The sequence below is a fragment of the Nomascus leucogenys genome, chromosome 20, assembly GCF_006542625.1.
Source record: "Nomascus leucogenys isolate Asia chromosome 20, Asia_NLE_v1, whole genome shotgun sequence".
Taxonomy (NCBI): domain Eukaryota; kingdom Metazoa; phylum Chordata; class Mammalia; order Primates; family Hylobatidae; genus Nomascus; species Nomascus leucogenys.
Window position 1 is genome coordinate 11,764,766 of NC_044400.1, and position 22,113 is coordinate 11,786,878.

Here is a 22,113-nt window from a genome sequence, read left to right on the forward strand (position 1 = left end):
TCAATATCGTGAAAATGGCCATACTGCCCAAGGTAATTTATAGATTCAATGCCATCCCCCTCAAGTTACCAATGACTTTCTTCACAGAAGTGGAAAAAAATACTTTAAAGTTCATATGCAACCAAAAAAGAGCCCACACCACCAAGTCAATCCTAAGCCAAAAGAACAAAGCTGGAGGCATCATGCTACCTGACTTCAAACTATACTACAAGGCTACAGCAACCAAAACAGCATGGTATTGGTACCAACACAGAGACGTAGATCAATGAAACAGGACAGAGCCCTCAGAAATAATGCAGCATATCTACAACTATCTGATCTTTGACAAAACTGACAAAAACAAACAATGGGAAAAGGATTCCCTATTTAATAAATGGTACTGGGAAAACTGGCTAGCCATATGTAGAAAGCTGAAACTGGATCCCTTCCTTACACCTTATACAAAAATTAATTCAAGATGGATTAAAGACTTACATGTTAGACCTAAAACCATAAAAACCCTAGAAGAAAACCTAGGCAATGCCATTCAGGACATAGGCATGGGCAAGGACTTCATGTCAAACACCAAAAGCAATGGCAACAAAAGCCAAAATTGACAAATGGGATCCAATTAAACTAAAGAGCTTCTGCACAGCAAAAGAAACTACCATCAGAGTGAACAGGCAACCTACAAAATGGGAGGGAATTTTCGCAACCTACTCATCTGACAGATGGCTAATATCCAGAATCTACAATGAACTCAAACAAATTTACAAGAGAAAAACAACCCCATCAAAAAGTGGGCAAAGGACATGAACAGACACTTCTCAAAAGAAGACATTTATGCAGCCAAAAAACACATGAAAAAATGCTCATCATCACTGGCCATCAGAGAAATGCAAATCAAAACCACAATGAGATACCATCTCACACCAGTTAGAATGGCCATCATTAAAAAGTCAGGAAACAACAGGTGCTGGAGAGGATGTGGAGAAATAGAAACACTTTTACACTGTTGGTGGGACTGTAAACTAGTTCAACCATTGTGGAAGTCAGTGTGGTGATTCCTCAGGGATCTAGAACTAGAAATACCATTTGACCCAGCCATCCTATTACTGGGTATATACCTAAAGGACTATATATCATGCTGCTATAAAGACACATGCACACATATGTTTACTGCGGCAATATTCACAATAGCAAAGACTTGGAACCAACCCAAATACGATAGACTGGATTAAGAAAATGTGGCACATATACACCATGGAATACTATGCAGCCATAAAAAATGATGAGTTCATGTCCTTTGTAGGGACATGGATGAAACTGGAAAACATCATTCTCAGTAAGCTATCACAAGGACAAAAAACCAAACACTGCATGTTCTCACTCACAGGTGGGAATTGAACAATGGGAACACATGGACACAGGAAGGGGAACATCACACATCAGGGACTGTTGTGGGGTGGGGGCAGGGGGGAGGGACAGCATTAGGAGATATACCTAATGCTAAATGACGAGTTAATGGGTGCAGCAAACCAACATGGGCACATGGATACATATGTAACAAACCTGCACATTGTGCACATGTACCCTAAAACTTAAAGTATAATAAAGAAAAAAAAAGAAAATGAAATATTGCTGTGCATATTACATGTATGTTTCTTGACATACATGTGCATGCTTTTCTTTTGGGTATATGTTAACAGTGGAAGTGCTAGGTCATAAGGTGTGTGTATGCTGAAATTTAGGAGATAATGCCAACCGTTTTCCAAATTGGTTGAACCAATATTCTCTCCCACGAGTAGTAGATGAGAGTTTCCACTATCATGGTATTATCAATCTGGTGGGTGTGTATTGGTATTTCACTGAAGTGTTAATTTATTTTCATCTCCTTGATTACTAGTGAGTTATATATAGGCCCACATCTTTTTATTTTATATTTTATTTATTTTGAGACAGAGTTTCGCTCTTGTTGCCCAGGCTGGAGTGCAATGTCACAATCTTGGCTCACTGCAACCTCTGCCTCGTGGTTTCAAGCGATTCTCCTGCCTCAGCCTCCATGAATAGCTGGGATTACAGGTGCCTGTTACCACATCCAGCTAATTTTTTGTATTTTTAGTAGAGTGGGTGTTTCACCATATTTCCTAGGCTGGTCTCGAACTCCTGACCTCAGATGATCCACCCACTTCAGCCTCCCAAAGTGCTGGAATTACAGGTGTGAGCTACTGCACCCAGCCCATCTTTTTAATATTAATCTAAGATTTAATTTATGCAAAAATTACTTATAATTAGCATACTGCAGATAAGTTTTTAACTTTGACCTTTAGTACTTTAAGTTAAATGCAAACTATTCTTTGTTGGAGTGTGATCCTGTACATTCATCAACCTCCAGAATATTAATCCATTTTTTTCTAGTTATTTGGGTCTTTTCAGGGGTATAGTTATAAAAACAAAGTGCTTCAAAATTTTACATGAAAAATCAAATTTTAATTTTGATTTTCAATGTTAGTTAATAAATAAGCTATTTTGGTCAAATCAAATCTATTTACAAGTATTAGACAATGTAGTCTCTTTGCCAACTAGTACAATTCTCTCCAGATCATCATTTCTTACATTTTCTAGTTCCCATGGGAACTACCTGGTCCCCATTTCAGACCTATGAATTATAATCTACGAGTGGGTGGCAGAGAAAGGCACTGGAATTTTCATCTGCAAATAAGTTTCCTATATGATTCTGTAATTAATTATATCCACCATGGCAACCTTTGAATAATGACATAGTAAGAAAACGTGGCAAAGAAACATCAGCAGACTTCTATGTCTCATCAGAGAGCTAATAAGCCCCAGTGGATGAAATTTTAAAGCAGTTGGCAATATTAAAAGAGCTTTTTATGAATTAGAGGTATCTTGCAACCTGCCTAAAGAAGGTTGTTCTTCAGAGGTTTCTGCACTGAATGGGAGGCTATCCTGGATGGTCACATAGACTGCTGTTGATATACTCTTCATAAATAAAACCAGCATTTGTGTGTATATACCCTCCAAGCCCAGAACAACTACAGAAACCATAATGTATGGCTATTAACACTATGTTAAATTTCAGATCTCCAACTCTCTTAACCTTTTGAAAGTGCTGTATGTCTTAAATATAGCCAAAACCCATATTAATAGGCTTCAACCCTAAATCTCAATGAAAGTACTTGGCATAGTGCAACAGCAAGCATGGGAATGCTTGAAATAAATTTCCATAAATATGAAGCAAGTCTGTCAATAAATTTAATTTGTCTGATTTAATAAAGGGCTAGATAAACAAACATGAGAATTATAAATTACGTTTTAATTTTTCTTACCCATTATAATTGTCAATATAGCAGGATGAAGTATATAAATTGTGATTTTTATCTCAGCTAATCTCATTTAATATTGCTTCACAATTAAGTAGATAAAAGGAAATTGCATCTTCTAAACGCAAAGCCTGGAATCAATTTAATCAACTATTTTGCATAGGATCATTTATATTATTAATTTCAATATTTAAGTGTGATAAATTGTAATATATTCATATATAAAAACATAGACATGTTTGCTTTTCAAAAGACAGAAGCAGAATGTCTAATTTTATTGTTAGAGTGGTTGTTATATTATTAAATGGTCTTTGTTTCATTATGCATGTTCAAGGGGTGTAGAAATATTTGGGTGAAGTGCTCCTTTCTAGTTGAGAAAATCGTCTGTGATGCTCAATGAGAAATGGACTTCAAAACAATAGGTTCAAATTACAGGGAGTTTCGTGACTGATGGGAAGATTAGTCTCTTATGTTAGAAAAGGATAATAGCCTAGATTTCTGTTATTATTCCCCATGAATGATGGATGTTAGTCTCCCAGTTTGCTTTCCTCTCGGAGTTCCATGAGAGGCATAACTCGTTGTTTGCTCACCTGCTCAGGCATGCAGAAAATACCTGGGTTTGTTCTGCTACATGTACAGGGAGGCTTCTTTCCACAACACTAAAGTCTGGTGCAGGGGTAGGAGTCCTCTTCTCACCACGTGTGGCTGACTGCCACTGTTACTGCTTGAGACTGTCATTACAGCAGTTACTACTGTTACTGCTTGAGACCGTCATTACAGCAGTTACTACTGTTACTGCTTGAGACCGTCATTAGGAGACTGAATGAAGGGACGAACTTAGAAATGAAAACTTAAGACAAAAGAAACTGCTTTAAGGAAAGGTCCAGGGGAAGAAGAAGAGATCTCTCTGCTTCTAGTGAGCAAAGGCAACTGCCGAGCTTCTACAGCCCTTCCTATTTATTGGGTAACAAGAGCAGGTCGGCTGCTTAATTGATCACAGGTTTATATTGTTACTGACAGGCCTCAATTATGCCTAATCATAAGAAACATTTGTGCCTGGATGGTGACTGCCCTCAGCAGTCCTTCTGGGTGGCATACACGGTTTTGTCGGCTTGACAACATTCTGCATTAATAAGAAACAGTTTGTGGCTTACTCATATAGCCTCCAGTGGTATACCGATTTAATCACGACCCTCATTCTTTCGGCGTCCAGCAACCGAACATTACTCTGTTCTCTGGATGAAAAGAGGAGGGAAGGAGGCAACAATAAATGACATCCAAAGAAATGTTAAGCGTTTCTGTTCATTTCAAACTATACTTATGTTGTTCATTAGAAAGAAAGCTAAGGGAACTTGTTAACTTAAGCTTTAATATTCCGAACCAAAAGAGTTTGTCAGCTAGCATTATAGCAATATAAGCTCTCTTCTCTTAGCCAGAGGAAAACGATGCCTAACTCAAACAGGAGAATCAATAGCATTATTAAAGAATTCTACTTCATGTGTAATTATAAGCTGCTTTTGTAAATAATCTACCTATTATTTTTAAGTAATAAATGAAAGAGTAACCTTAATTATGACTGAAGAAAAATGCCCTGTAATATAATTTTATTTTTCTGTTTTGCCTTTTTTTCCTAGATGTGTGCCACCACTATTGTGTGAATTCTGAATCATGTACCATTGGGGATGATGGAAGTGTTGAATGTGTCTGTCCAACACGCTATGAAGGACCAAAATGTGAGGTTGACAAGTGTGTAAGGTGCCATGGGGGGCACTGCATTATAAATAAAGACAGTGAAGATATATTTTGCAAGTAAGTGTACATCCAGCTTAATTTATAAAAGGATTTGGACCCCAGTGGGCATTGCAGTTCAGTAGTAAATTGTAAAACCTTTGTAGATTGTTTTTATTCTAAAATTCTGTATTGTGCCCATTGCAGTTTTTATGACTAGAGAGTAAGTCTAGTTCACTTTAATTTGACCTGAACTTATTCAACATCTGTTGTGAATATCTGGGAATTATGAAAATCCATTATGTAATAAGATGGTCATATCATTCCCTGTACCAAATATTCCTGAGTAAGCAAGAAATGCTGGCATTCAGCATACTTTCAAAAACTACATGTAATGTTATTCAATTAGATTAGCTCAGGCTGTTAATTGTTTCATCACTGTTATTGACAATAAGTAGGTTTGCGTTTCTGTTGCAAATTGATTTGTTGAAGGAGGAGCAAAAGACCTGTCTAATGAAAACACACATTAATCCTTTTTTCTTAATCTGACTTTGAACATTATGATCAAAGCAAACAGAAGGAATAATGTGTTCTGGCAAGTAACTAAAACAAAAATCTTCGAGTTTGACTTTCATCGCACTGCCTTTTGCTCTTTGGCTTTAAGATTAAGTGAATGGAAAGCAGAACATTGCGGCCAAAGGGTGGTGCCATTCAGTTTCTATCATGAAACAAGTTTATGCCACTGAGGTTAGAGATCAATCCTCACTCCAGACCTCTTTTAATAGCTGTTTAAAGGAAGGGCTTATAACGGACTGGACTCTATCACTTGCCTTGCTTGGGAGTATAATAAGTAAGAATATGAGATAGGAAAGCATGCCATAAAGTGTCCATGTCACAGCTTCCGCTGAGAGCTCGCCAAGGGTGCCAGATGAGTTATGTTGCTCTGCCAAACAAGGCCCAATAAAATTTTATTACAGAGAGCATCAACTTTTTTTATTTACTCTCATTTTAGAATTTACTCTAAATATGATTTGTATTATCATTATGAATGACATTTACGTACCTGCAAAATTGGGATATTTGAAAGTACATTTTTTAGTAAAGTAATTGAAAATATGACTGATAAATATGCGCCTTTGAAAAGTACATAAAAGCGAAACACGCTTTCATATAAACTATCCAAATCATGTTTCCTCATAAAGCTCATTTGTTCTTTGTGATGAAACTGTAGGATGACAGATCTGTATTTCAATTAGTGAGTGTACATTGTTCTCTATGTCCTGTGCACCATATATATCAGGATAAGCTGCGGAATCTTCTTTACAATTCCATTCCACTTACCCCAGAGATCTCAGCCCATGATCTCTGGGGAATCTGAGATCACATCTGAGAAATGGTGTGAGCCAAAGTTTCCTACCCATTTTACCTTGGAAAACCTCATGTGGAGATGCAGACCCTCTTCCCTTTATGCAAGGAAGAAAGGGCAGGGATGAGGGTCCCTGAGTATTGCTTGCTATAAAGTCAAAAGTGCCTTCTCCAAAACAAAAACACCAGATTCTCACAATGAGCAGGCTACTGAGGTGCAACATAAGAGTTTGTGTTTTTTAAATGATCATTTTGGAAATGTGTATATAAAAATGGATAAATAACAATTGCTAACAATGAGGAGATACTGGAACTTTTAAACTAGGAATATAATAATACTTGATTTATTAAATAGGCTATATATATTATATATAATATATATACTATACATTATATATAACACTTGAACATGACAATACAAACATAATTCTTTGGCTTTTCTGAGACATGTTAGATGATTAAAGTTCATTTTTATTTCTATGATACTTTTCATATTAGCATTAAAATGACGTTACAGTGATGTTAGAATTTCTGTTTTATAGGTAAAGAACAGATAGTAGAACAAAATTGCAATAAAGTTAATCATTTTTACTTAATTAGGAAAATTCAAGCCATCAAGTATATTTGTTATTACAAATAGGCAGTTGTGTTTCTAATGCACAGCCTATGAACTGTTAAGTAGAACAGGTACTCTATCAAGTACAGTGAGTATAATCTTTAAAACAGAGCCAATTGCATATTTTTCTCTTTTCTGGAAATCAAAGTGAATACTGAAGAAAGACTTGATCATAATCTTGAATAACCTAAATTATGTCTTTTTGATCACCATTGTCATGGGAACTATTTGTGTGGACTGAATAACTAGTAATTAACTTTTGGAAAGTGATACACCACGTATTCTGTGTGTGTGTGTGTGTGTGTGTGTTTGTGTGCACGTATGCTGAATGCCTCTAAAAAAGAAAATTATGAAAACTTACATTAAAATATGAGCTGCACTCTTTGATGTATTATAATGATTTTAACTATTGGTATTTCACATTTAAAATGTCTAATTTCTTTATTCAACTTAGGATTCAAACACAAACTTTAGAGGGAAAAAGAGGCAACATCTTTTGTATCCATTGGAAGCATAGGTTTAAAAGCAATCAATTAGGTTTTTTTTGTCTCTTTTAGATGATGAGATTTGATACACAGTTATCTTTTTTTGTAGAAAATCATTTAATGTATAATGAGCTAATTTTCCCTTTTGAGGCTGTTCCTTTCATAAAACAAGAAACTATAATTTTTTGACCTTAGGATTTTCAAAGAGGCTGGGCATGGAGGACAAGTAAAAGTCCCTCAGATGCACTTAGTCTATTAGACACCAATACCACTGCATGCTAATTAATTCACTGCATCCATATTAGGGTGCCTCCATAGGTTTTAAAGGATGGGATAGTCTCTGTACAAACTTGAGACCACCCACCCCTTTCTCTATGTTTTGTTCTGTTTACCAATATCTTTATTTCACATCTCGTACGTAGTTACACTGCTCACTGCTCCTGTTTACCTTGAAAAGAAATGTGATTTCACAATCTAAGCTTTTCAGTAACATCTTCAAATTAAACACCAATTAATGTTAAAAGCAGTTGAGGGCATTTCCAGTAGCTACACAACCCACATGAGGTCAAATAAACATGCACAGAATAAATGAACTACATGTCAACCAATTATTTTTAGGCATCTCACCTATCATTAGGAATCACCCTATGACAGATGCACTGCAATAGATATCCATCATGGAGAGGATCAAAGTGATCAATCAATATTGTAGCCTGATTTTTTTGTCAAGGTTATGTCCAGATGCACTGTGATACCATTGATTGTTTCATAGCAGCTAATACTGACATGACCACATGATCAGAATTGCCAGCATGATCTGTTGTTAATTCTGGTTTTGACCCACAGAGTAGGTCCCTGGATAATTTGAAATGTTGATGCACATTTCTGCATTCACTCAACAGTTTTCACTGTCCAATCTAATTTGTTTATTTAAAAAATGTAACATGGCAAGTAAAAAATGTCTGTGTTTTTCCCAGTATTGTTATGTTTATTTTTACAGTGTAGCAGTAGCTATTTATTCTTATCCCTAACATGTGATGTGACTTTAACTCAGAAACATTTTGGTAAGTTTTTCAAGAAAGCCTGTCTCGTTACTTTGTTGCCATATTGCACATTGCTCCTATAACATAACTTTTTCTATGAACTACTCCATGTTTTTTTATGTTAGAATAAAAATAGTTTGACATTAGTTACAGTACATACTCAAAGAGAAACAGTGGGATAAAAGTGGCTACAGGATAACCCTCCACTTTCTTATGAAATGTGGGGTCTAAAAGTCTTAGCATTCTTTGAAACAGATTTTCCACTTTAGAAGAAAAGCTAAAGCACTTTTTTCCAGAGTACTTGATCATGTGGTTTATCATTCACACAGATGTCACCAAACCCTACTTACATGAAAAAGAAACAAGATATTGATGCTAATGTCTCCCGGAAGTGTAAATGATAGACATTAGAGTATATTTTTTGGCACATATATCTAGCTATATAAATGTTTATATTAAATGAACTGGTTGAAAATTTGAAAATTATCAGAAGAAAAATTTTATGGCATAATTCTGATATAAATTAAATAAAACTGCCTCTAGTGAGTCAGACTTTCTGAAAACTTCCTTTTAACCAGCCACTCCATCTCTCCTGTATGATGAATATTCTCATCCACAGAGAGTTTATGTCAGCTCTCAGCAATAATGTTGCCAATAACAATGAAATTGTTTTTCTTTGTTGTTGCAGCTGCACTAATGGAAAGATTGCCTCTAGCTGTCAGTTATGTGATGGCTACTGTTACAATGGTGGCACGTGCCAGCTGGACCCCGAGACAAATGTACCTGTGTGTCTGTGAGTATTTAATCAAGTCATGGGCATTTTATAATAAGCCTTTGTATGTACATGAAATCCCTGTTCTATTATTCTCCTTTTCTGGGGTAATTTTAAATGAGTGTTTCATGGACATCTCTGATCAAGTATTGTCCCTCATCAGCTCATGTGCTGCAGAATCTCCTCTTTCATCAAACTGCTAATGATTTCATGAGGAAGAGCTCATTCTGTTCTTAGCATTGTACCATTTCAGACATGCATAGACCTTTGAACTTGGAAATGCCAGAGAAAATTGTTATAATTTTATTGACCTTATTCTGATATGTGAAGCCCAGAGATAATCATCTTTTATGAATCCTTTAGCACTTATGGCCATTTTTTTTTTCACAAGAACTTGTAATATTCTTTCAAATGTATAATGCTAGTTGATGTTTGTATAAGACTTTGACTGTTTTATTATGTAAACCTATTAAGCCCCTGGCTCCTTTAGAGTTAACTCGAGTGTCTGAGTTTCTCAACACCTAGGAAACGTATTGGGTATATTCATAGTGCTCCTGAGAAAATCTGGAATTTAGTATTTCTTCCCCTCCATGATCTGATTGTCCAGAGTGGACAATTTGAAATAAAATTATTCAGATTACATGGTCACTTTTGTGAATTTCATCACTGTTTGACCAGAAGGACGCTGCCCACATATAACTCACATCTGCATCCCGCTCCCGACCTTGTCAGAGCAGCATGTGATGAGTGTGTTTGAGAGAGAAGTGCGCATATCTGGGAACCTTTTCGTTCAAATGTTACTATCTCTGTATGAAATGAATTTAAAACATATTTGGCAAAAAAAAGTCAGATGCTTTATTTAGCTGTATTTTACTGAAATTCTGCAGATGCTCTGTGGGGTTTAAAAGTCAGCGCTGTGACCAGAAAGAGAACCCTTGTGATCACTACTGTCAGAATGAGGGGATTTGCACTTTAACTGCGTTTAATGAGCCGAGATGCAAGTAGGTTTAACCTTCCACTTACCGCTGCGCTTCGTGTGACATCATTTCAGGCTACAGTTCATTGGTTTAAATCATGAACATCCACATGCATTTCACAAAGTATACTTAATCTTGGGGCTCATCTGTGTCATACACACTTAACCTTTGCTTCACTCACCAACAAGTGTTTGCACCACAGACTGCTAGAGTGTCTAGAAATATAACAGAGAAAATGAAAAAGCTTGTGGAACTGTCTAATAAAAATACATTTGCTAGAAAATAGTAGCTTTTAGAGAAGTACGGAAGCAGGTGTTTTAAGACTACTCCCGTATGCTGTATTTGGAATAATTTTTATTTAGTAACTGACTTATTTCAAGCACAGATGAAGCGCTCTATTTTGTTTCCCAAAATTTTACTGAGAACTGCCCTACCTTCATCAGTAAGACCTCTTTACAGATGAAAGGTCTTAGAGTAAGACCTTTTTACTCTAAGTAAAATTTCCAGAAACTTTATTTCTTAATAGTTTAAATCATTCTTTCTTGATTCAGTTTGTGGTGTTTTGAATATATATGCAATCGTAAACTCATACCTCCTCTGAGAAATTTCCAGGATCACCTTTAGGGTAACTGTTAATGTTCTTCATAATGGAAATTATTTTTGCATTGTGCATTTGAGCTTTAGAGATCGATCACATCTGGCATATACTCCTTAATAACCAGTGTCATAATGAGTAGCCCTGATTGGAATCTGATACCTTCTGGTAATCTCAAAGTACCTAGTAGTGGTTTTAAAGCACAACTGTATTAAAATTGAGATATTTTACTAGCAAAATGCTACTATTTTATTCATAATGAGTTGCTGAGACTTGAGGCAGAGGCTTGAGCTGAAGGAGTTTTGCTGTGAAGGTGATACTTGTTGGCATGTGAAGGGAAGTCTTGAAGATCACCTACAGGGACTCTACATCACAAGGTTTCACCACACTTCAAGTAACAAGTGATGAGGGCTTGAACTTGGGCATCGCAACCAGAGAAGAGAACGAAGAGAGCAACAGATTCATTAACATTTCAGAGTTGGTATATCTAAGGTTCTCCTTGACCAAAAACGGATTCAGGTACTTATTTTATTTCTATTTTAGAACACCAGTAATGCTTCTTCTGAATCCCAGTCTTCATTTGTCCTGCCCCTGTCTCACTAATTCTGGGCAAAATATATCCATTTCAGCCCACCTTTCCCACCCATAAATAGGTCTCTGGATGACTCCCTGTCCAGAGAACGTACCTATATGACCAGAGTAAAAATCTCTCACGGGTGTAGCAGCCCGCATTGTTATTTTTTTCCACTTTTTGCTCTTACCAAGTATCATCAAAGTCATACAATTTAAAAATGCTAATTGGCCTGATAAACGCAACCAGGAAATAATATGTTAATTGTGGGAGTTTAGAGCAACCTCTCCTACTTTTGTGTACTTGTGTCTCTATCTCTGTTTGTATTTGGCTCTTTGGAAATGTGTGTACCTTGGTCTTCTATGCCTTGAAATCTATTCTGATAGTGGGCATAATGTGTATACAATCAGCCCTCTATATCCCTACACTCCACATTCGTGGGTTCAACCAAGTGCAAATCAGAAGTATTTGGAAATAAAAATTATGTCCGGGCTGACCCCCGTACAGACTTTTCTCAAGTCTGTACAGGCTCAGCCCGGACACAATTTTTCTGTACAGATTTTTCCCAAGTGGTTATTCTCTAAACAATACAGTAAAACAACTATTTACATAGCATTTACATTGTATTAGGTATTATAATCTGGAGATGATTTAAAAATATAGGGGAGGGTGTGCATAGCTTATATGCAAATACGATGCCATATTTTTTATCTGGGACTTGAGCATCTGAGCATTTTGGTATCCTGGGAAAGTCTTGGAACCAGTTCCCCACAGATACTGAAGACGACTGTACTGCATTCCTCACCCACTTAAACCATATAAGAAGCAAGGAAGAATTACACTGTTATTGTTTATTCATCAATTCCTTTACTAAATATTTAGTAATAATCTATGATGAGTGAATCTCTATAAATTTTTGAAGACAATTAATAGCAGCTAAAACTGACCTAACAAATACTCTGTACCACTTACTGTGTTAAACCCTTTACATACTTTATGTGTGAAGTTAGACGGTTACGCATGAGTATTATTATCTGTTATTCCCTTTGCATGGATTACAACATTCAGGTCACACACTAGGAAGGGGTGGATGTCTGAAACTCAGACCAGTCCTGTTCAATTCTAAAGTCCTTACTCTGGTTATAACTCTTAAACACTGCATTGCAGTCTTTATGCTGTAACAATCTCAATAGTTTTTACTTTAGAGGAACTTAAAATTCACTTTAGGAAGATGAATGGCTTTTAGAAAATTAAAATATCATTTGCTAATTATTATAATAGGAATATGACCAAAGTGCTCTGGGAAAATAATTGAGTAGAGATCAATGAATGATTCTTAGTGGGAGAGTGGGAGGCTTTATACATGAAGAGACATTTTCACAGTAGTTTTAGAAAACATATTGTAGTTTTATGGGAAAGAAGGGATTGAACCTCTTTTTCAAAAGAGGGTATAGCACAATCAAAGGAGAATAGGTCTAAAAATAAAAGGCCAAGGCAGCTGAGAATAGAAAAAGGTTATATGCACAACAGGAGAAGAGAAGGCTAAAGAGATATATTGGGGACAGTTTATTAGGTACATTTTATACCATGACACAAGAGTGGGTTTATAGAAAGAGGGTTAGAAAATGAAGGCTGGAACCCTCAGAAATACCACTATTTGGGTACTGTCTCAAGCAGGAATCAACAAAAGTAAATGAGAAGATTTAGAAGTTGAGGGAGATTTACTGAAGAGTAGATTCCTACAAATCAAAGGAGTAGAGTGCCAATGAGTATCAACTCCAGACAGTTCAAAGAGGACAAGTGTTATAAGTGGTTTGTTTATTGGATTTCTCAGTTAGGTAGTCATTGTGACAGATGTTTTGGAAGCACTATAGAGATAGAAACGAGACTATAGTTAATTAATTGAAAGAAGAAGAAGTAGAGAAAAATGTAGATTCTTTTCTGAAAACTTGGTTATGAATTAAATGAAAAAAACAGTAAGTAGGATCTAGAGGAAAATATTTTTATGACAAGAAAGACTAATGTATTTAAGAAGACTGTTTTGCACTATTCAAAGCCTGCTATTAGGGCCTGGGAAGGAAAGAGAGATGGTTCAGGAGGATTTCACACTCATGTTCCTCAGATTCGAAGTTTCCAGAATATGTGAGATTGTCCTTGTTTTACCTAAGATATTTATAAATCACATGGTACTAAAATGTAAATGACTATAAGTAAAATTTAAAATAAAGTGTCAATGATCCCTGGACAATAAAAAAGTCCAGCTAAGGGAATATGAAGCCTCAGAATATCTTTCTAGTGGTCAATTCTCCTCACCAGAGGAGATTTTTGGAAATAGTTTTTAGTCGCGGATCTCAATTGGCAGTGGTCATGTATTGTTAATGAAAAGTATGTACTATTTCATCTGAAAACCTTTATAGGAAACATACATTGCTTTCAGAGATACAATATAGTGCTTGCTTTAGTTTTGTTGGAAATATTTTTTTATTTTCTTCATAGAGTGAAAAACTATTTGAATTGTGCGAAACTTATGCACTTTTGGATTATCTATATAGTATCCAGATCTATGAAGGTGACAGTTTTCTCCACATAGAAATGTTATTACTGTAGCCTTCAATTTAAGGAATAAATTTGTTCGTTGAAAGGATTCACTTTTGTCTCTTGATGGCCATTTTTACTTATAACTATGTGTGGAATAAACAGAAAATGCCAACAGAAGCCTAGGAAAAAGAACAAAAACTAGATTTTTTCACATTTATTTGGGGGACATTTTTACATTTATTAAAGTAGATATATTGAATAATATTAAAACAATGTTTTTTTAAAAACATCTAATGTGTTATTTTGACAATGTTTGTACTATTAAATAAGTTTTATTGTGAGCTATAGAAATCACTACTACTGTGAAGAATTATTGAGCTCAATAGTAACTTGACCATGCCTTCCTAACTGCTAAGATTTTTCCCTAGTGTTAGACTATTTATTTACATTGAATTTAAGTTTTTTTTTTGTAAACTTACCTCCCCAACATTACTTCTCAGCAATATCCACAATAGATTTCATGCTCAAAATAAAGAAATGTAATTACCCTACCTGTCCCACTACTACTATTCTATTAACGTGAACACAGGCACACACACACACATATACTCACTGCATAACACAGCACCATTCCACACTTAGGTGTCTATGGTCAAATAGCTCACTGAACCCAAATGTGTCTCCTTTTTTTCTAGTTAACTCTTATTATCTCATTAGTCTCAACTCACGTATCCCTGTGTGTGGCACATAGATATAGTAAATATTGATTGAATTGGACTTAAGATCTCAAACTAAATAAATTAAATTTCAGTGGGAAAATTTTATATATATATATACGTATATACAGAGAGAGAGAGAGAGAGAGAATTTTTTTTGTCATTTTATGGGCTGAATTGTGCCTCCCTCTCCCTGAATTCATATTTTGAAGACCTGATACCCATTACCTTGGAATGGGACTGTATTTGGAGATAGGGCCTTTGAAGAGGTGATTGAGTTTAAAATGGCCAGGTATGGTGGCTCACGCCTGTAATCCTAGTACTTTGGGATGCCAAGGTCGGCAGATCACTTGAGGTCAGTAGCCTGGCCAACGTGGTGAAACCCCATCTCTACTAAAAATACAAAAGTTACCCAGGTGTGATGGCACATGCCTGTAGTCCCAGCTACTTGGGAGGCTAAGACAGGAGAATGGCTTGAACCCGGGAGGCGGAGGTTGCAGTGAGCTGAGACTGCGCCATTGCACTCCAGCCTGAGCGACACAGCAAGACTCTGCTTCAAAAAAAAAAAAAAAAAAAAAAAAAAAAAGTTTCCATTATGATGATCCCGAATCCCATCTGACTGGTGTCTTTGTAAGAAGGGTGATAAGAACAGAGAGGGAAGTATCAGACACACTGTACACACAGTGATGGCCATGTGAATGAACAGACAACGTGAAGGCAGCTATCTGTAAGCCAAGAAGAGAGGCCTCAGAAGAGACCAAAATGTGCTGATGCCTCAATCCCAGACTTCCAGCCTTTGAGAAGATAAACTTCTGTTGTGTAAGCCACCCATTCGTTGTGGATTTTATGGCAGCCATAGCAAACTAATGAATATTTCGATACCAGAATTGTGGTGCTGCTGTAACAAATACCTAGAAAGGTGACTGTGGCTTTGGAGTTGGGTAATGGGTAGAAGATGGCAGAATGTTGAGGGACGTGTGAAAAAAAAAAAGCCTCAATTACTTTGAAGAGATTATTGGTAGAAACATGGATGTTAAAGTTACTTCTGGTGAGGTCTCAGATAGAAAGGAGGCACATGTTTTTGGAAACTAGAGGAAAGGTAATCTTTGTTATAAGGTGACAAAGAGCTCCAGTGAACTCTGTTCTGTCTAGTGTTTTGTGGAAGGTAGAAACCGTAAGTGATTAATCTTACACTTAGCAGAGACTATTCGAAATGTTGAAGTCATGGCCTGGTTTCTCCTTGCTGCTGATAGTAAACAGTGAGAGGGGAAAGACAAATTGAAGAAATTGTTAAGCGAAATTGAAGATTTGGAAATTCTCAGCCTCGCCATGTTGAAAAATTAAGTAGGAAATATGTTCTGAAGAAGAAATCAAGGGTATGCCTGAACAGTCATTTGCTATAAAGGATTATGGGTGTGGCTCATGGATTCAACCACCTCAGCATAAATGCTGCCATTTGCACTAAAGGGGTCAGAGACAGGGCAAAATGAAGGAAGACTGCTGGTTTTTCGATGCATCACCCGATGCAATTTGGCTGGAAAATCCATGGGTAGCCAGTATATTAACAACATATTTTCAGACCAGGTGTGGTGGCTCATGCCTGTAACCCCAGCACTTGGGGATACCTAGATAGGCAGATCACTCGAGCTCAGGATTTTGGGCCTAGCCTGAGCAAAATGGCAAAAGTTGGCCCATCTCTACCAAAAAAATAAATAAATAAAAAAATAAAAATAAAAAAAATAAAGTAGCCAGGCATGGTGGTGTGCGCCTGTGGTCCTAGCTACTTGGGAGACTGATCTGGGAGGATCACCTGAGCCAGAGAAGTTGAGGCTGCAGTGAGCTGTGATGGTTCCACTGCATTTCACCTGGGCAATATTGTCTCAAAAAGAAAACAAATAAACATATTTTTATCGGTTTTTGCACATTTCCATAGCCTCTTTTTGGTTATATATCCTCCGCAGCACAGCAACCTCTCCTCTTGCAGACTCCTACCACTGAGGACTAGGGAGATACTGAAATGTACTAATAAACTTCTCCTGGATGTAAATCACCAGTGTTTGGGCATTCACAAAGGGACATAGTAGAGGAGAGTGAGGAGGTCCGGGACTCCCCCCTTTAGAAGTATTCCTCCTGTTTTCTGGATTTTGAATGCATATTTACATTTATTATTCTGCTCACATCAGTCTCCTATGTTGACAACACTAGAGGGACCCATTTATTGTCCAGTATCTTCACTATCAAAGGTGAGCCAGACAGTAAAGAAGTTCTGTTGATTCTACAAGAAGAAACATTAACAGGAAAGAACACAAGTTCTGGATTCGGACTTCCCTGGATTCACATACATATTCCTCCATTACTGTTGGTGTAGCCTATTAACCTCTCCAAACTTTAGTTTCTTCCTCTTTAAGCTGATGATACTAGCATGTACATATAAAAACTTCCATGGGAAAGAAATGCTATGTGGGGACAGATACAATTGGTCTTAAAATCTGTGCTTAGTGGCACTAGGTCTTTTTTGTTTCTGTGTGACTTTGTTATTAAAACTAGCTTTTATTTTTAAATTTTGAAGGTGTACCACTGTGATATATGGTTTTATTGAGGTAACTCGTTGGAGTTTCCTTGGGCATTCCATACACTAGCTTCTGTTTTCCCAAGAAGCTCCTGGCTAAAGTTTTGGCATTGTAGTCAAGTAGCAAATATTTGAAAGTCCATATTTTTGTACATATTTCATTTTCTTCTGATCTTTTTTTAATAGTAATTCTTCTGAGAAATTACTAAAGGTTCTCTATATACCTAGAGACACCTAACTCAATTCATCCTCCATTTGAACAGAGAATAATATAAAGTATTTCCTCTCATACTATAATTAAAAAACAAACTTTTGAAAGCAAGTATTAAATTCACCTTATTTTATTATTTATGAGACCACAGACTTTTTTAGAAATAAAAAATTAGCAATTCTGAGAATTTCTTACAATATCCACATTTCCTAGTATTATCTACTGTTATTTTGGTTTCCGTTCAGTTCTTTTATGTAAATATACTTTTGCAGATTATTATATACTAAAAATTGAGATCCTATGATACACTCTTATGTTTATTTACTATACATTACAAACAGCATTGCATGTTAATTTGTATAATTAAATGCTTTTAGTTTTAATAGGTGCCCAGTGTTCCATTATCTGAATTTTCTCTACTTTAACCAACACCATATAATTCAATAATTAGGTGTTTTTATTTGTTCCTACTTTACTATTTTTTTCTAGGATATAAACTTCTGTAAATTTACATAAATTTCTTGGTACTCATATCATTAATTTTCTGAAACTAACACTAAGAATTAGAAATATTATGTCCAATGTTATAGATTCAAGCTGTCTCTTTGGGCAAGTTACATCCTCTCTGTGTGTCCCATTTCCCATATCTATCATATCATGGATTTGGATGAATTGTTCACTAGAATACTATAAAACTATGAGGTTCATGTATTTAAATGTGAGTTCTATTTGGACTTTGTCGAGAAATCGTTTGAGCTTGGGCCAGAATCACAGTCCCAGATACAATTTTTTCCAAAATTTCTCTAAAATACTTATGTAGACACTGAAAAGACAAAGATTGTTACTAGCAACAAAAATAATGAATAACAGAAAACCTATTGTTAACACTGTTAACATCTCCTTTCTTTCATCATCTATCTATCTATATATATATATATATCTCCCCAATATTCTCTTATATCCATTCATCAACAGATATTTACTGACCAACTACTATATACCAGACACTATTCTATGCACTAGAGGACATATCAGTGAACAAAACAGATAAAAAAAAATTGACTTTGTGGAAATTCATGTCTAAGAGGGTGGGGACAGAAAATAAAGAAAATGTTTACGATATTAAGTATGTTAATAATGTTAAAACCTGTTAAGAGAAAACCAGAGCAGAAAAGAGGGATATGGAATTTTGAGGGGAGATTTGAAATCTGATATTAGGATTGCCAGTGAAAGCCTTCCTGAGATGATGGTACTTGTGTAAAGACCTTAAGTAAATGTGGGAATGGGCCATCTGGCTATATAGGCAAAGGGATTTTCGTCCCAGAAACAAAAAACAGTAAATACAAAATTAGGAATAGTTGCCACAAAGTTGTGGCTAATAATGTAATATATATAAAGCATATGACCCAATCTTATAAAAGGTATATATACACACATATACATATATTAATATATACACATATGACAAATGTGTATATATCTATATATAGTAAACATGTACATACACAGAGAAAAGTATGAAAGGCAGTACATCAAAATGGTAACAATGACATCTCTTATTGCTGGAATTTGGGTAACTAATTTGTACAGATAATTTTTATATAATATTCTCTTTTAAAAACAGAAGAAAATATAACATTTTAAAATTATTTGAAATGTCAGAAAAGGGAGAACTCAAAAGACCTAACTTTAATATTACATTGCTTCTGAAATCACATCAGTTCAGACACTCAGTGTTTTTGAAACGGCAGGACGGCAAAACTCCAGGACACTCCTTTAATATATATTATTGCCTCTTGCCCATAGCAAGAACAATTCTCCATGTGGTCACAAACAAGATAGCAATGTTAGTTTTTATGTTTTACTTCATTTGAAACAAACACTAAAAATAACTTGCTAGGAGCATTTTGCTTTTTTTTTTTTTTTGGGGGTTAGATTTATATGGGCATCTGTTTTTTGTTTATCTTTTTGGGGAAAATGGTTCTTTATAAAATCATCTCCTTTCTTTCATCATCTGTGTGTGTGTCAGGGGGAATGTAGGTTTTTACATTTATCACATTACTCTATGATATTCCATATTTTATGGCTACAATTGACCTCTCATCTGTGTGTGGCCTTTGGACATGAAACATTTTTATGAAATTGGCCTGGGAATGCTGCCTGTTCTATTCCATGGCTCCTTTAAATTTATATGTCTTTCTCTCCAGCAGATTGTAAATTTCTTCAAGTAAGAGGTTATGTCTGATTTATATATTTTACCCCAACAGGTTGCATGAATTCTCCATGTAATATGTTCTTAATGAATATTGTTAAATAATTACTGTGTTAGTTCCTGTATTGTATTATGGGGTACGGCAGCTTATGATACACTTATCGTTCTGTCATAATTATAACACATCTTCCTTAATAAATTTTCAAAGAATGGAGAGTCAGAAAATAATAGAAAAATGATTTTACTATGATTCTCGATCGACTTTCTCATCTCTATGATACTTTCTAAAACTATTATATGATGTTTCCTGAGTGTGCTGGAACTCACACTAAATATCTCTAAGTAAAGAACTAGACAGGCTTAATACACCATCTTAACTTACTAGAAAAACAATTTATTTCATTTTCTCTTCTCTTTGCCTTTTGTTTGTTGTCTGTATGTTTTTACTTTGTAATTGTCTCTCAAAAATAGATGGAGAATAAGAGGAAAGTTAGGTATATCCCCCGTCTTTTGAAGCCTCTGAGTCTATTTGAGGAAAAACATGAGGCAAGGAGAAATACAGCCTGTGCTTCAGACATTTGCGTGGTGTAAGATAAATGGTGCTGGTGAAATAGTATTGGACAATAACATTAGACCATGAAATAATTCTCAGGAATATGGTATGCTTAGCTAGAGTTTGAAATTCATTCTATAGCAGTAGGAGAACACTGATAACGTTTGAAATATGAAGTGTCACAGCTATATGTATGTCTTAGAAAAGTCTTAATGACATAGTCATCTGATAGAAAAAGTTCCCATAGGTTTGAAAAAATAGATTTCATAATGACGCCTAATTTGCGATGTAAAGGAAGACAAAGATTTTTCAATTAAAAAAATGGCTAGTGGGTTTAATGGTAAACAAGGCACAAAAAACAGTATAGAGGACCGTCTATGCTGTCAGGACCCCACATTGTTTTGTTTGCTCAATTGTTCTTCTCTGAACCTCTTTTCTCATCTTAATATGGAAATTGCTAATGACATCTGCCTCTTTAGATTGATTTGAGGATTAAAAATGTAATATATATAAAGAACATAGAATATTGTCTTCAACGTAGTAAACCCACAAAATGAAAATTTTAAAACCATTGCAATAGACAAGAAACACAATAATCAGAACTTGCTATAATTTGAAATTCTAGGGGTCCAGCAATAAAAAAAGAATATTTTTTAAAGTGCTTTTTATGGAAAATTAGGTAAAATTTGGCATAAACAAGTTCAGTAGTGCAATGACAGTGATAGTAATAGCAACTGGGAAGGGGGCTACAATATGTAAAGCCAGCTCAAGTTCTATTTAGGGTGTCCTGCCTCAATTACCTTAGAAAACATGGGCAGGAAGTAGATATTATAAACATTTTTAGGGTGGATTTTTTTTTTAAGGCAGAAGGATGCAAGGTGAATATGTAAGTACCAAAGGGACATTCATTTAGAGAGTGATCTGAATTAAGCACTTTGTCATATTCTTCAGTTTTGTGATTGTTCCAATCTAATTATTTTATTAAGTGTTCAGCATTATTTTCCAAGTCCTTAGGGTGAGTAATACATAAGAAAATGCACAGGTATTGGAGAAGCCTTTGTTGGAAAGCATTTGGGAGGAAGATAATGAGTTCTGTTTCTGTCACAAGTTTTAGAAAGGTAGGAATTATTCCTCTATATTGTGATGGCTAATTACAGCTTTGGTTCCTCAAAACAGTGGCCTTGCAGAAAGGAGGCTGGCTGCACAATTTGCTCTTCACCAGACCTGCTGTCAGGCTGAGCAGCACTCCTCCATGTGGACCAGTGACCTTGTGGCCCCTTAGAGAATGCCTAAGGAGAGCCTAAGGAAGTTGTCATGAGTGATTTCAAACAGACCACAACTTTTCGGCAGGGATATTGAGCAATTCAACTTCAGCATCCAGTGTTGTCCACATTTCAAAAGTCAGGACATTTTATGTCCCTGATTTGCTTTCTCCCCCTTGGCATATTTTCAAAGAACAAAATCTGAAGTGTGCATGTCTTTTGGAACAGTAAAGGCTGAGAAAAACTGTCACATCAATGTCTATCCTTTATGATTCTAGGTAAGAGGTTGTAGGTTACTTTAGCTTTCACCATGCCAGTCATGCCACGGGCAACAAAAGGAACACATATCATATTTTTCTGTCCAAGTTTAAACTCTAGTTTGTGCTTCGAGGTACAAGTGGCACTGCTTAATAAAGAATAATTATGTAGTTGTGTATCGGGCAGCTATTATCAAGCAGCTCTGATGTAATGTTACTTTCCCTTGATTTTGGGACATATTCTTGGCCTTAAATATAATCAGTAGGTAAGAACCAAATAAACCAAACCCAATACATTATATATTATTTGTATAACTGTT

At 35.7% G+C, this 22,113-nt stretch overlaps 1 protein-coding gene across 1 annotated transcript in view; it reads left to right on the forward strand.

Moving 5' to 3' along the window:
• The window catches only part of LRP1B (LDL receptor related protein 1B), a 1,933,392-nt gene that overhangs the window by 1,885,238 nt on the left and 26,041 nt on the right, over positions 1-22,113 (forward strand). Inside the window, exons 85-86 of the mRNA XM_003267617.4 lie at positions 4,958-5,132; positions 9,249-9,353. Of these exons, the coding sequence (XP_003267665.2) occupies positions 4,958-5,132; positions 9,249-9,353 (280 nt within the window). The remainder of the gene's footprint in view (positions 1-4,957; positions 5,133-9,248; positions 9,354-22,113) is intronic.